This window comes from Balearica regulorum, chromosome Z (assembly GCF_011004875.1).
Source record: "Balearica regulorum gibbericeps isolate bBalReg1 chromosome Z, bBalReg1.pri, whole genome shotgun sequence".
NCBI classification, from domain to species: domain Eukaryota; kingdom Metazoa; phylum Chordata; class Aves; order Gruiformes; family Gruidae; genus Balearica; species Balearica regulorum.
Window position 1 is genome coordinate 1,210,048 of NC_046220.1, and position 16,118 is coordinate 1,226,165.

Sequence of the window (16,118 nt, forward strand, 5' to 3'; positions counted from 1 at the left end):
TCAGTATATCTTTTTGTAAGAACTGATTATATGTCCTTTTTACTTAGTAGCCACAATGTCAAACAAGGAGGTGAAGGCAGCATTAAAGAGTGCTAGAGACGCAATACGAAATAAGGAATATAAGGAGGCCTTAAAACACTGCAAGGTAATTAATTTTTTACTTGGAAAGTAATATTTTTTGCACATTTTTTTGCTGTTCCCATAACCCTACTGCTGTATTGTAATGCAGAGTGTGGAGTACTTATTGATGTAATAGTTGAGATTGATCATTCATGTTAGTTGTCCACATGTAAACTTTCATTCTCCTTCCTTTTGTATTTGCTTATATGTGGCAATAAAAATACTAAGTCTAGAATAGTAGAGGGAAAAATCCGTTTCTAATCCAGACCTTGACGAGTGCTGTAATTGCTGAGTTACAGATGTGGTTACTAGCAGAACAGTTCGTATAGGAAGCATTCTCTGGCATGAAAAGCTGAAGTTACTAGTCTAGTTAGTACTGAAGTTACTAGTTACTAGTTTCCTAAAAGTTACTTCTGATATTACCATATAGAACAATTCACCAAACTGTAATGATAAAACTCAATACATGGATCTAGAAGATGCATTTCATTCATAAGTTTCACTTAAAATTGTGTATTTCTAGGCAGTCTTGAAGCAAGACAAAAATAACTACAATGCTTGGGTATTTATTGGCCTGGCAGCTGCTGAGTTAGAGCAGCCTGATCAGGCCAAAGGAGCGTATAAGAAGGCTATTGAACTTGAACCAAACCAGCTACTGGCATGGCAGGTATGTGAACATCCACATTCGCTTTTTCTTTCTCTGAAAAGTGTCACTATGGAGTTAAATGTGGGAACAAAGCAGGGTTGGGACTTGCATCATGTTTTCTGGAGGTCCTTAGTTCTACCAGAGCTTCAGAGTAGCTGAGGTTTGTATTATTTGTGTGTCCAAAATAAAGCCATGGGTGGCTGCATATGTGCAGCATATGCGTATGCACCCTGTATAGCAGGGTGAACAGTAATTTCAGTATATTTAAGTTTGTATTTCTTGTGTGGACTAGGTAGTAGTGAGATGCTCATGTTCTCCCTTGCACTAAAACGCATACAGTAAATTTCCATGCTTGTAGCTCAAGAAATACTTGACAATGTTTCTCTCATAACAGAGAAAATGTTTTATCTAGTAAGTTATTTTTTCAGCATCAAGTGGATTGTTATTGAATTTTGTTGTTGTTACTTAAATGAACAGCATACATTTAAAATAGCTGTGTGCTGGGTGGTGTGTGCCTGACAACCTGTAACAGTATATAGTTACAACCTAACAGTTGTGTTATTTGGAGACTTGTGAAGCATGAAGTTGCATATTACGTCTGTCTGTCTACCACCGATTAGTATTTTTCTAAGCTGGTAAGGTTCTGAGTTTTTTCAACATAACTAGATTTTTTAAGTACCGCTGTTGGTGCCTGATTTCAAGGTATATCAAAATTTCCTCAGTTGTTTTGCAGATTCTGTCTGTTACTACACAAGACAGTGGGATACTTGGGTATAGCTCTTTTATCATATGACTTAGTGTGCTTTGTGTATCGTTTGTCATGCAGACAAGGTTGTGTAATATGTACAGGTTTCAGATAGTTGTTAGTTAAGAAAGAGAAGAACGCTTTTCATGTAAAAAGTAGATTCAGAAGGTTGTATGGAATTATCAGCATAGATTCTGCTCAGAGATTACTACATTAACACTCAGCCCCACTGAAGGCAATGGAATAATTTTTGTAGGCAGAACTTGCAGTGTTCTTGTAGCACATAATTGTCGACATTAAATCTTACTTATTTTTTATCTTTTTTTATTTAAAGGGATTAGCAAATTTATATGAGAAATCCAGCCAAACAGATGTCAAAGGAGACTTAGCAGATGTTTACCAAAAGCTTTTGCAACTCTATGAAAGGTAAAGAATATTGAATACCATAATTCAGTCTCCAGTTTCTAGTTCATTGAATCCCATTGATGCTACACAGGATAGTCTGCAAGTTTGGTTTTTTGGGCATTTTTGGTTTGGGTTTTGTTTTTTTTTTTAAAGCCTTGTTACATCAGTGGGTAAACGCTTGTTACTAACTTTTCTGTACCTGTATAAGGTTTCTTGATCCTGTCTCTTTTGATAGGGCAAACCCTCTTGGAATACTTGTACTTGAGGTTAATAGTTTAGAGAATTCTAATGTTATCCTATGTCCTCTGTCTAAACTCGTGGCCTTGAAGCATTTAGCTCTGATTAGTTCATTGTCTGCATTAGTAAGTAAGCTTATTTTTCTCTGCTTTAAGATCACAGAATGTATGTCATCTGATTCATATAGGTACAGTTCTAAACAAATCTAACTCTCAGCTGTCACTGTAGCTGACTGGAGTGTTCGATTTGTTTCCTTCATCTGAAAATCATTAAAAAACCCAAACCAAACCAATCCCTTAAAGTGTTTTGTTTTGGTTTGTTTGCTTGTTTTTTTACTCAGTTACAGCAGCTATGAGTAAAACTTTTAGGTCAATCTAGTGTTTATTCTAAATACTTGTTTGGCATGTGAACCTGCTAAAATTATTTGTCTGAATTTGAAAAACATAGTATTTTATGGGTAACTTCGCTTGTTTATGTGGGATTTTATTTCCTCCTTTCTAGTGGTGACAAGCAGAAATGGTGTGATGTGTGTAACAAGCTTGTGGAACTATATCACCAAGAAAAGAAATATTTAGAGGTAGGTTGAGTACTGTACTTTCTCTATTTTAACAAGAAATTTCCATTTGATCAGAACTAACTACTTTTCACCAAGGTATCTCCATGTTTTTTTTGGGCCACTGACCACTTAGGGTCTCTTCATGAACCACTACCAGGAATAACTGATTTTAACTATATTCCTTTCTTTTTCACTGTGTAACAGACTTGGATGCAATCCATTAAACTGGCAAAACTTGACAAAGGATGTTAGTATACAGGCTGAAAGGGTGGAGCCTGATTCTTCTATTTTATTTCTAGAAGTCAAGCATGATCCCAAAAGCATGTTTACGTGCTGTATGTGTGAGTCAGGTGTCCTTTGCCTAGCTTGGCAGTTGATTCTAGGTATCTGATTAGCCCTTCACTGGTGTGGTGATCGCTTCCTACACTGTCCCTGATAGGTCTTGCCAGAGGGTAAGGTGGGATTTGTACACAACCATTTGTACACGTGTAAGGTGGAATTTGCATGCTCCATTGCCACTTCTGTGGCTTGCTTACGTACGGCATTGCGTGCATGTGGGAAGGACCAGCAAAGCTGCTGTGAGGCACTCAAACTTCAGCCCACCTAGCAGTCCCAAAATCTTTGTCTGCGTGATCGTTGCAAAATACTTGCTGCTCTTGTCAGCTTACCACAAGGTGGAGCTGTTAAATGCCAAATGGTTCCACAGTAACATTGCATATAGTCTCTGCTGTAATGTTACAGAATGCATATTTTTATGTTTATGCTGTTCTTTTCTCTTTAAAAAGATTGCTTTCTTACAAGGTGGTGCGTGGTTGTACCCCATGTCATCTTCTTCCCTTTTCTCCAACAATGGAAAATGAAAAAAATTGTGTATCACTTAGCATCAGGCTCAAGACTATTAATTAGTTCCAAAGCCTCTTTGTATACCAGTTTCTGACTACATTAAATATTAGTAGTTTAGGATATGAAGGCAGACTTGCTGTATGTGCAACAAGAAACGCAAGTTAGGCTTCAGGGCCCTATTTGCTCTTTTTCAGTTCTGTTGATTTTTCCACACTGGAATTTCAACATGTACTGCTGCTGTTCTGTTTCTGTTCATAGTGCTGTAGATCCAACAAGGCTTCCCTTTTTCCCTCAGAATTTATCAGAGGACTCTTTGGGGATATTTTTATTGCTGATTTTGTCCAGGAACCAGAGTCAGAATCTGTACTCTTGATGTTGCCTTCCTTATTTACTCTACCTTGGAAAGGTGGACAGGTCCCACACAGTGCTTTGGGACTTGTTACTGCTTTAATCAGAAAGCAGGTAAATCTGGGTCACTACTTTAAACGTTAGTGTGTTGTCTACCCTAGTGTGGTAGGGTTGACAGTAATGGGAAAGCTTTTGTCAGACATCGAGTTCTTTAAAGAATGTCAGCATGGTTCACTTGTTTCCTCTTGACAGGTCGCTGAAACATGGCGGAAGCTAATACAAATGAAACAGGAGGAAGGTGCAGAAAAGGCAGAGCTTCATCAGCTTTGGAAGAAGATGATCCATTTACTGAAAGACACTACACAGAGCCAGGATAATAAGACAGAGCAGTTGGTAATGCTTGTCACTCCTACTCATCTAGATATGTATACATGCATAGTGCAGCCAGAATTCAAATAAACCCTTCAAAGCCAGGCAAATCTTGTGACTACCTGTATCATTAATGTTCAGTGGTACTAAACTTCTCAGGAAAATGTGGATGATTTTACCTTCTGATAGAAACAGCGAGAGTGCAGTTGCCTGAGATGGACCTTAGGTGGAATAAGGCACCTAAATCCAAGTGTTTGCCCTGGGACTTCTTCATTAACTGCCTCCTGAGTCCTGTAGGAGTCCATGTTTGCACTGTGGCATAGCGATGTATTGTTATGCTTCTGCATGTTATGAGAAGCATCACTCATAAGCTTTGACAAAATCTAGAATGTAGGTGTTCTTCAAAACAAAAAGATCCCCCCTGCTTTCCTACATGGTGAAAGAGGTAGCTTTGCACTGTTTTTCCATTTCTTCCTAACTAGTGCTTAATAGCGATGTTTTGGTTCAAATTTTTCCTGTAGATTTTAAGGTTTCAGTTCTTAGGAGAATGTCAAAGCTAATTGGAGCAAACAGAATGATCATGAATTGTACTGATCCTTTGTTCTCTATGGCCGAAGTTAATTTAATTTTATCTGATCTATCTGTTCTTGCAAGATGAACCTCATTCAACAGGAAGGATGGAAATTTCTCATCACCAATCTGGTTGATAGCAGTGCACCAGAAAGGTGGAAAATACAAATTGGAGTAATTTGAGACAGAAGAAAATTGAATCTGCATCTCTACTTTTTGAGAAGACAAATGCTTTAAATTACGAGCTATTATAAAAAAGAGATGCTGCTGGCAGCACTGCTTTCTTTTTTGGGAACAAGGAGTGGAAAAAAACCCAAAAACATTGCATAAATATCAGGAGTGGGTTTCACGTGCAAATCTACAGTTCACTGCATTTTTGAGTAGAGCATCTGAAACTGGAAGGATATAGGATTGAAGGCAACCTCCTCTTCAGCATTTCACTTGTGACAAGCTGTGGGCTGTGGGCAACTTTTTGTTTAGTATGCTTGTTTGGTAGCCTGTACTCTGTGGTGCTGTGTTCTCCATGTATAAAGAGTCAAGAAATAAAAGATTACTTCTAGAGTAGAGCAGGGGGGAGACCTGACAGCTAACTGCAGAGGATAGTAACCTAGATGTTGTGGTATCAAGTCCTTCATTGATTTGGGATTAGGTATGAAGAGGAATCTCTGTTCTTACAAATTTTGCCTACCTTGTACCTGTCTTACTTTATGACAGGGTATATTACTGCTTCCTCTTGTACTGGACAATTAATGTGCTTTGGATCCTATTTGAGTGCTACTTCACAATAAGGAACTTGCTTTGTCACTTTCTTGGAAGGGCTGGAAGGCACGTGCTATGAGGAGCGGTTGAGCACTTGGGGTTTGTCTAGTTTGGAGACAAGGAGGCTGAGGGGTGACCCCATCGCGCTCTGCAGCTTCCTGAGGAGGGGATGCGGGGAGCTCTTCTCCCTGGGCTCCAGCGACAGGATGCATGGGAATGGTTCAGAGCTCCATCAGGGAGGTTCGGACTGGACATGAGGAACCATTTCTTTACCAAGAGGGTGGCCAAACCCTGGAACAGGCTTCCTGGAGAGGTGGGCGATGCCCCGTGGCTGTCGGTGTTTCAGAGGCGTTTGGAAAATGCCCTTAATAACATGCTTTAACTTCTGGTCTTTAATAAATGCTTTAACTTTTAACTTTAACTGCTGGTCAGCCTTGAAGTGGTCAGGCAGGTAGTCTGGATGATCATTATAGGTCCCTTCCAACTAAACTATTGTATTCTATGAAGATAACTTTTCCTAGAGTCATTGTTTGTTGCACTCCTAATTATTTCTTATTTCAGCTTTTGACTGCGTTTGAACATGCGGTGAACTCTGCTGACACTGTCCCTGGGGAAGACCACCAAAACCTTTACAAGGACTTTATTCAGTGCTTGTCAAAAGTAAGGTTATGTTAATCTGTCTTCATCAGTGAATAGATGTAATATTCCACATCTGATAATTCACACAAATATTTATTTTTCTCCTTTCAAGTTTCCTCATGAAACTGCTAGGTTGGAAAAGGCCTGTAATGATATGATGGCTTTGTATCCTACTATGACTTATCCTTTAGAAGTACTTTGCCTGCACTTTGTTCAGTCAGGTGAGTAGAATGGGTTTAGACATTTTGGGTCCTTAATTTTTTTTTTTTATAGTTAGTTTTGTGACAATCTTTTTACAAGTTTTTACCCTTCACAACCCAATACAAGCACATTGTTTACTTTTATGTTGTATTTCTGCCTATCTGGAAATGAAAAGTGTTTGGTCCTGTGATTTGCTATTTCCTAGCTCTGTAACTGAGTGGTGACTCTAAATTGGTGAAAAACTTCTGTGAGTTAAGCCCAACTTGCATGGTACAAAGTCATAAAGAAAGAATACCTTACAAATCTTAAAAGCAGCCTCTCCAGATAAATGAAGGTTAGCTTCTTAAGCTTAGAAGAGGGAATGGATGATGTTAACCAGTGCTCTAAGGCAGAGAACAGGCGACGCTTACGTTATTCTTGACACAGAAAATCTCTCTTGGCAAAAAGCGCGACATTTCAAAAATTTCTTCAAAAGAATACCTGGTGAATAGGGAATAAACAGATCAGTTTAAATATTTGTTCTAAGTAAAAAAGGAGGATCTCTGAGGGGGGAGAAAAATACAAACTTTGTGTGTTCAATAGTGCAGGGATCTGGAAGTATACGATTGCTATTTTCAGTAGTTTGCTAAACAGCGTTGCAACAGTGTTGAATACTTTCTCAGTATTTTCAAAGATAACTACTAAATTTTGGTCTTTCATTTTATTGCTTAAGGCATCAGAAGTTGATTTTATTTCTTTTAAAAACAAGGAAAGACAATCAGGAAAAAAACCCCTCTGGTTATATAAAGAGAAATAACTTTCAGCTTAGTAGAAGAATGCCTTTTCCAGTTTTGAAGGTAGGCTTCACAGAATAACATAGCAACGTAAATTACTCACTTTGATTTGAAAGGATGAAGACAAACGAGGCCCAGACTCATTTCCACATGAGAATGCTTTACACTTCGGAGAAACACACAGAAATCGTTTTCCAAAGGAAAATGAGCATCTGATTGGCACGGTTCTTCTATACTAATGTTCTGACAGCATCTCACCATCCACAGCCATCTTGGAGTGGAGAGGATGATGCTTAGCTTTTAGTAAGGCTATTTGTTTATATCTGAATCATCCTAACCATGTCATAGTCCTTCATGCCCCAAACTTGTGGGCTTATAACTCAGATGCATTATTAGTCACCTTTACCAAATGCAAATCAAAGGCAACCTTTATGTCAAAGGAGTCCGTAATTTTTTAAAGGAAATAGTTCAAAGACTGTTGCTGCAAGTCACAACAGTTGCTTTAAGCAAGGACTGCCAAATCTACAGTCACAGCTAAACACAAGCATAAAAAGTTAGTGGCATCCATTAACATTAAGCCAAGACATTCAATTATGTGGTTTCACAGCAAGACTTTCATCAAGCTTATCACAGCAAATTTGTAGGTACACAAGGCCTACTCTGCAAGGAAATTATTTTGATTTATTTGTGGCAAATTTTGATGTGTGGGCATTCAGCTGGGCTTACATGAAAAGCATATGAAGGAATTAGTTTTTATTAATAAGGAAGTGTATCTGTACTAGTTTAACAAGAGTGGTTAAAACCTCAGGTTTCAGACTGACAGTTTATTCTGTTTGGTGATACTGGGTATTTAGACTACTACTTGTTTTTTGGGTTTGGTTTTGGTGGTGGAGGGTGATGAGTATGTAGGATCTTTGGAAAAAAAATTACTTAAATCCTTTACTTTGAGCTAAAAGGATAAGGGTCATATTTATGTAGGTAGGGTATGCGGTTGCATTTTTTAAATCTAAAACTCTATAAAATATTTCTTTTTCTGAAACCAGGTACTTTGTCGGAAGAGGCCCTGCAGTGTTTTTCTAGGCTTTTGGAGATAGATGCAAGCAGTGGTCCAGGAATCATTGGTTTTGGTATAAAATGCCTCCAAGAAAAGAAATACAAGGAGGCTGTTAAGAGTCTTACTGAAGGTAAATGTTTAACGTGAAGTATAAATAGTCTATAACTGGAACACCAGCTAGTTTATGCTGGATATTTTGGGAGTCTTATACTTGCCTAGTACTTTGCCAGTTCGAAGACTAGCTGGATTTAAAAGGAATAGTCAACACTTTCTCTGATTGGGCATTGAATATTTTTTGAAATGCAGTTTTGAATATAACATCTCTGAAGTCTGTCATTGCTGTTATAGTCAGCTCTGTAGTATTTTAGTGTGATCAACTTTAAACATTTTTTAATCTGACTGTTACTGAGGAAATAGCTAGATGAAGCAGTAAGTACAGCAATAGCTATTAATGAAAGAGCATGGAATTTATGAGGTAAACTATAACACAGCTTCTCTAATCTATTCGCTTCATTTCTATACCTGAACAAAGATTACTTCCCTTTAAAATTACATCATTTTAAGACTTCTTTAATACTTACATTGAGTAAACACTTACATTGGGATATGAGAAATATTGGAGGACTTCTCTTTTTTTTTTTTTTTTTTTTGACAGTAGCCAGATTTCCTGAAGATTTGACTTACTAATCTGTAATTATCTGGCTTGTATTGAAATGGCAAAGGTCTTTGGAAATGATTCATAAGCATACTATTGGGAAAATAGGACTCTCCATTCTTGCTGTGCTGGCCATGGAAGATTCAAAACAGCTTATTGAGAAAGCTGGGTAGATAAGCATTTGGCATCTAAGCAGTCATGACTCAGGCTATACTGTGGTATTCTGCATCCTTTTACCCAGGTTTAGAATAAAATTGTTTCTGTAACTGTATTTCAGAATATTCTACAGTAGCTTACCCGCAGTGAAATAACATGTCTTGACAAAATAAAGTCAGAAATAAAAGTTTCAGGTGTTTAAGAGGTAAAAGTCTTCCATGGAAAGCAAATTGTTCTGACTTGAGTGGCCATTGGATGTTTGATTCTTCTGACTTGAATGGCCATATGACAAAACATACATCCTGTTTTTGACAAAAGAGACACCTCCCAAATAATTTTATTTATTTATTTATTTTTACTTTTACATTTACATGTAATATTCTGCTCATGAAGGGGAGAATGCAAAGGACAAAGCTCTTGGAAATAATGTGTCTTCCAGTAAGCCAGGCGTTAGCATCTTGGGCATTGACGCTTTAAGGCATCATTTCCAGCAGACTCAAATTCAGTTTTATTACTGAATCTTTAATTAAGGCAAGTTTATCAGGAAGTTTCAGTGACACACTCTTGCCATCATTTTTCTGTTGTCTTGAAGTTCTATAGGCCTTTTATTGTTTATAAGGAAAACTTTATAAAGCGATCTAGAGGCTGCTAATCTTAATCTTATCAAAATGAAGGCCTTTTTTTATTTCTGAAACAAAAATGCACCTTAAGCCAGTGTAGTATATTTCCTCGCTTTTTCCCCTTTCTTTTTTATATGCAAAATTAAGCTTAACAGAAGCTTATGTCCTTCTTAGTCTTTGCCTTACTGCATGGAGGCCTGTATGTCTAAAATAGTTTAAAAAAAGACTCAATAAGGCTTGCAGTTAATTTTTTCTTTATCTGATTGATAATATGTTTTTGATGGTATTACATGGCAATACCGCATCTGCCAGCTACAGTGTCTTTGCAGCCCTAAGCAACTTTTTTTTAGTGCCTTTTTTATACTCTTCTTTTATTAGGTTTGCAGAAGACTAGCCAGTGTCCAGCAGCGTGGCATTATTTGGCAGAGGCACAGATGAAAATACACAAACACAGGGATGCTGTCCTGTCCTGCAACCAAGGTAACTGCCCCCTAATTGAAAGAGTAACTGCAGGGCTACACCCCTTTATGCAGTCCAGCCAATGTGGCCTTTGCATGGTAGGTCTGAGTTAGCAGCAGTCATCGTCCTTTGGTTTTTGCAGTCTTGTGCTGGTGTCCCCTGCTTCACTTGGTTTATGACAGCTGTAAAGCACCTTGCGCTGCTTAGTCTCAGGAAAAGAGAAAATCAGAGCCAGAAAACTGTCTGATGATTGGTATTAAGAAGTTTTGATGTTCTTCAGCTGGTGGTTGACCAACTCTGCCAAATGGCAGATAATTGCCTGAAACCACCAGTGTGTCACATTTTTAGTCTGGTAGACTTTCTGTTTAGAGTTAAAAGATAAGATTTTAATCAAGTTAGCGTGAAATGCAGAAATGTTGTGTAGTACAACTGCATCTTAAGAAACCTCACTGAGTGTAAATCTTCATCTGTGCTAGCTAGGAATGAGGTCAGTTGTTATGATCTAGTGAATAGAGCCATTATCTGATGGTTATAAATGAGGAGGCAGCCAAAGTGGACTTTTTTCTGACAGGGACAAATGCAATGAAAAACTTCTCAAGAAAGACTTGAAGAGGTAAAGGTATGCAGACCTGGATAAACAATCATGGGAAGTTATTAAAAGCAAGAGGAAGTACTTACCAGCAAGAGAGGTTCAAAAGGCCTATAAATTTGAGCAGAGGAAATGTGAAAACCGAACAAAGTAGGTAAAAAATTTATTGCAGAAAGAATGAAAATGAGGTGATTGTTTTCCCATATGTGTTCAGTGTGGAAGAGCTCTGGGTGACTTCTACACCATGACCCTTCTTTTCAGGGGATTCATCAAACAGCTTGTCCATGATGGTAGCATTAATAGAAGCTGCTATACAACAAGACAAGAAAAATTGGCATTAAGGAATTATGAGATACCAACCTAGGAATTGACTGAGGAACATAAAGATGAAATTGCTGAAGTACTAAGTGATTTATGTAACTGCTTGCTTAAACTGTCTTGCTTGAAGGTAGATAATGTGACCCTAACTTTTTAAAAGGATTCCAGGAAAGATCAGGGAAACCACTGACAAGTCTGGTATGTTTAGTGGTTAAATTAGCTAAAACTGAAAGAGGAGAGTTTGGGAACTTAAGTAGAAAAATTATTTTTGGGGATAGAGAGCATAGCTGTTGTAAAGTTGTTTTTTTAGAACTACTCGAAGTAGTTTACGAGCACATGGATATGGGAGAGAGACGTGATATAGTCTGCTCTGATTTCCAGGTGGTAGTTGATACGATCTGTTAAGGAAACTAAGCAGCCTTGGGTTAAGAAGTAGAGTTGTAGCATTGAGTCTTTTTTGTCAGTTTTAAATAAGTTAAAAACTAGAGCACAATATAATAATAATTTCTGTGTTCAGGCTGGAAGGAGGTATTCCTGAAATTTTCACTAGTACCTGGGTTCATTCTCTTTTCTAGTCCTTTATGAACATTGAGTAATAAGGTTATAAAGTTTGCTGCTATTCAAAGCAGAATGAAAAACTCTAAAAGGAGATTATGAGAGATGGTAACTAGGTGTTAAAATACTGAATAAAATTCCATGGTCTTAAATGCAAACTCATGCAGTTGTGGGAAGAAATGCTCTCACAAAGCTGTCCTATAGTTTTGTTGAAGCAGAGAGCAGAAACGTCCTCATTTTGTATGGAAAAAATAGGACTATTTGTTTGCCCTTCTGTGCCTTACAGGCAAGTCAAATATTAGGAATTACAGGGAAGGGAATGGTTATTAGCACAGAGCACCAACATGTAGTTGCTTTAACAACTTTAGCAGCGTGGTGAAATGCGTATGTAATTTTGGTACCCATCCACACCTCAAAAAGAAAATAATAGTAGAATTTAATAGACTAGTAATAAGGGTGATCAAATGTGTGCAAAATGCAGCACATGAGAACAAGTAAATAACCTGTAAAGTCCTCTTCCAGCCTGGAGCAGAGATGATTTTGAAATCTGTGAAGTTGCAAGTGATGTGGAAGATGAATAAAAGTCAAATGTTTTGTTTTCCGATGTGAGGTCTGGTTAGTACCAAATTAAACTAAAAGCTGTCAGGCTCAGAACAAACAAAATTAAGTTTTGTTTCTCAATGCAAGGTGTAAGTTAAGCTATTGTACCTCACTAAATGATGCTGTTGATGCAGAAAGTTTCCTCGAGTACAAAGAATGTGTGGGAAGTGGGAGACAATTCTGGGGAAACATTGCTTTATGCTTGGCCTGTCTTACTGGCTGTATCAAGGCAGACAAAAGTTCATCATAAGTGAAAAAAAAGATAGTTAAGTTATTCAAAAGTTCTTGCCCTTGGAGAATGCTGAAGCTCAACAGAGATGCCCTCATTCTCGGAGATGAAATGATACTGCATATTGGAGAAGTAAGCAATACTGCGTAGAAAGGTGCAAAGTTACACAGGCACAGAGTTAAAGCCCTGGTTTCAGTAATATTTTTTTTTTCTTTAAACTCTGAAGTGTAAAACACCTTGTTTATTGAAAGGTCGTTGTTTCTTCAGAACATAGATCGGGAAATTGTAGCATTCCATTTATAAGGCCAGCAGCTAGAAAGCAATCAATCTCTCCACATGTCTGAGAGGACCTTTCTAAAATTGATTTAACCTTTAAACTTGAATGGGTAGAAATTTTACAGAACAATTTCTCCAACATGGAGGAGAACAGTCAAAAAAATTGTTCTGTTAAGTGGTGCTCTATCAGACTTAAAAATTGTAATTAACAAGATCTTAAAAAATATTTGGAACAGTGGTGCTCTTTGTAATTTGTTTTTCTGTTTTTACTTGATGAAACTTTTCTCTTGGCAACAGCTCTCGAGGCTCTTGGAACTCCTGAGGGTCATAGTCTTCACTGGAAGAATCTTAGCCTTCGGTTGAAAGCAGAGGCTTTGATTAAAATAGCTGATGCTGATGCTGCAGAAGAAGCCATTAAAGCACTTGAGCAGGTATTTTTCAATTACTAAAATGTACTTTTATTTTTTTATGTTTAAAAGTGCTGTCAGCTTTCTGTACTAAAAACTCAAGATGTGTATTGCTCCTCTTGCCTCCTTTTTACATTCTGTGTGGTTTAGACAACTCCGACCAGCTATGGTGTAGTCCAAACACTTCTTCCTTCTCTGTTTTTTTAGGCTTTGCTACAACTCTCTTTCACTCCCAATTCTAATTTTAGAAGCTGTCACTTTTGACTGTGTCTGGTCTTGCTCAGTGCTGCTGGGTCCTTAGTGGTTCTATGGCTGTTCATCTTAATTTTAATTATTGTTGTAAGTCTGCTCCCCATATCCTTCATTCACTTGTCATTAGTCATGAACAAAAGCATATTACTCTAAGATCAAATGGTTAAGATTTAAGCAGAAGTTGCTCCCCCTCTTTTTTATCTTAAAGTTTCATTTTTTGCTGTTTAGACTTCTGTACCTTTGTGCTTGCTCTCTACAATCTTCTACCTGTTGTCCATCAAAATTATTGTTTAAGACTTCTCATGGGTTTTCTGTCTAAATATTTCCTTGTCTTTATCTTTGTGCAGTCTGCCTGCTTTTGACACCTTTAATTTCTTAATCTGGGCAGAGAGTAACTTGGTCATGTCTCTTGATTTTCTAGATTGTGGATGCAAGCAGTGATCCAGTGGTTTTAGCTATCAGAGGTCAGGCTTATCTAAACAAAGGTTTAATGGATCAAGCTTCAAAGGTTAGTGCTGTATTGTCGTTCCTGTAAGCTAAGTAGAATTTTTGGTTTCATAGAGGAAACAACTAGGGAGGAATGACATCCTTTTGCAGATTTCACAGGAGCTTCTGTTGTCCCACCCTGATCTGGCCGAGTCCCATGCTTTAGAGGGTTTCATCCATTATTCCCAAAAGAACTATGAACAGGCAGAAAGAAGGTAGACTTTTTTTTTTTTTCCTTCCCTCTAACAGGGAACTGTGGGGGTGGTATAGAACATCATGTTTTGCTTTTAAGAGTTTCTCTGACCTGACCTCTGTTCCTTTTATTAAGTTTTCTAAGTGCTATTGAAAGAAAGGCTGAAACTGCGGAGTATCATCAGTACTTGGGGCTCACGTACTGGTTCATGAGTGATGAGACAAAAAAAGACAAAGGAAAAGCACTCACTCAGTTCTTGAAGGTAAATGCTGTTTAACTATTCCTGTAGAATTAGTGTTTTCCTGTATCAGAAACCAAAAGGAAAAAAAGATGAGAATGGTGTTAAAATTTCAGTGTCTGTGCAGGGAAGTAAGTCTGCAAAACCCCGTGATTTATATGCTTTCTCTGATCTTTGTGGTTTTGGTGGTTGTGTGTTTTTCTCTGAACATAGCTAAGAATTTGAATCCAAAAGATACAGTCTGACATCTTTGGGGACACGGGACTATACAAAATAAGACTGTAGGCATTGTAAACTCGTCATATGACTTCATGATAGGTGTCAGCAACTCAAATCATTGCCTACTGTTTGCACTTCAGTAACAGCAGAGTATACTGGAGAATGTAGTTGAACAATACTTTTGGTTCTAAACTGTTTTATGTGAAGGGTTTCTTTTTTTAATTAGTGTCAAAGCTGTTTTCTGCTGCTTGGGCCTGGGGGCTTCTTAGGTATAAACGAATCTGTCAAGTGTATGTAAAAAGGACCTTAAACTTTATAAAAGGCTGAAATTAATTGTGATGTAATATTGTAAGAGTATGAGCATAATGGTTGAAACAGTAAAATATGAAAATGACAGGATGTAGTAAGGAACAACTAGCTTGTTAGTAATTCATATACAAAATGCTTTGTGTCATAAGGTTTGTAGCAGGTTCTGCAAATATTTAAAGCTCAAGTAATCTCTGAAATCTTAAAGTTTGACTACTCAGATGTATCACAGAAGGAACTTAAATTGATAAGCAGAGATTGAAAAAGTAGTTATCACTGTCCATCAGTATAATCATTCAAAGTGCTGTCTTGTATTGTGTTCATATTTCCTTATAGGCTGCAAAATTGGACAGCTACTTGGGAAATGTCTTTTGTTATTTAGGTAACTACTACAGAGATATTGCTGGAGACAAAAGTAGAGCTCGTGGTTGCTATAAGAAGGCTTTTGAACTGGATAGAACCGATGAAGAATCTGGAACAGCAGCTGTAGACTTAAGCATGGAACTTGGAGACATGGTATTGTACATTCAGGGCTTTGGATTAACGCTGTTTAGTTTTTCTGTTAATCCTGCTCTTTGAGGAATCACTTCAGGTTTCATCTGTATTTGAGAAAAAGATCTGAAACAGATGTTCTGTCACTGCTTAGGAGTTTTCATACTTGGACCTGCTTCAGTTGCATGCTCCAATTCAAAATTAAATCTATCTGGGGAGAGGAGTAGGGGAGCCAAGCATAACATTGTAGCCGTCACACGTCTGATTTAGATGAAGGATTCTTTCCATAGTGAACATGAAAAGGGACTTAGTTTTCTTTTCATATTTAACTTGTGCCACTTCTTTTCTCCATCCTCCACCTTGCTTCTTTCAGGAAAAGCACACAAAGTCATCAAAACTTTTTAAAAAAATATTTCCTACATAGCATTCTATTGAAAGTTCTTAGCCTATGGTATTACAGAGCAAGTGTAACCCATACTTTGACAAACTGCATTGGAACATCTGGAAAGTCAGCCTAAGTATCTGACTTGCTGCAAATACTTGTATCCTTCTCTAGTTTAAAAAAAAAAAGGAAAAAAAAGTCTCTACAAAACTACAGGAGGCTACTGTCTATTTGCAAAGACAGGTACATAAGAAATAATCACATCTTTAGATGTGATAATTTCCTCCTCTGATCTGCCATTCAGCCTGCCAGCTTTAAAAAGCCCCTGTAACGTTTCTTCGTTACAGTAGTTAACAGATTAGACAGTGTAATGGTTTGCTGGATTAGGAGTATTATTCTTTAACAAGAACTTTTTCTTTAC

The 16,118-nt window shown here is 37.6% G+C and overlaps 1 protein-coding gene across 5 annotated transcripts in view; it reads left to right on the forward strand.

Moving 5' to 3' along the window:
* Positions 1-16,118, forward strand: part of SKIC3 (SKI3 subunit of superkiller complex) — a 48,663-nt gene that overhangs the window by 1,246 nt on the left and 31,299 nt on the right. For 4 of the 5 annotated variants that reach the window (XM_075740910.1, XM_075740909.1, XM_075740913.1 and 1 more), the window contains 14 exons: positions 48-145; positions 644-787; positions 1,846-1,937; positions 2,655-2,730; positions 4,153-4,293; positions 6,160-6,258; positions 6,350-6,458; positions 8,255-8,395; positions 10,075-10,176; positions 13,020-13,153; positions 13,803-13,889; positions 13,979-14,082; positions 14,196-14,322; positions 15,160-15,339. In XM_075740910.1, the coding sequence (XP_075597025.1) occupies positions 56-145; positions 644-787; positions 1,846-1,937; positions 2,655-2,730; positions 4,153-4,293; positions 6,160-6,258; positions 6,350-6,458; positions 8,255-8,395; positions 10,075-10,176; positions 13,020-13,153; positions 13,803-13,889; positions 13,979-14,082; positions 14,196-14,322; positions 15,160-15,339 (1,626 nt within the window). In that variant the 5' untranslated portion in view covers positions 48-55. The remainder of the gene's footprint in view (positions 1-47; positions 146-643; positions 788-1,845; positions 1,938-2,654; positions 2,731-4,152; positions 4,294-6,159; positions 6,259-6,349; positions 6,459-8,254; positions 8,396-10,074; positions 10,177-13,019; positions 13,154-13,802; positions 13,890-13,978; positions 14,083-14,195; positions 14,323-15,159; positions 15,340-16,118) is intronic. The other variant, XM_075740911.1, reaches the window with a different exon arrangement.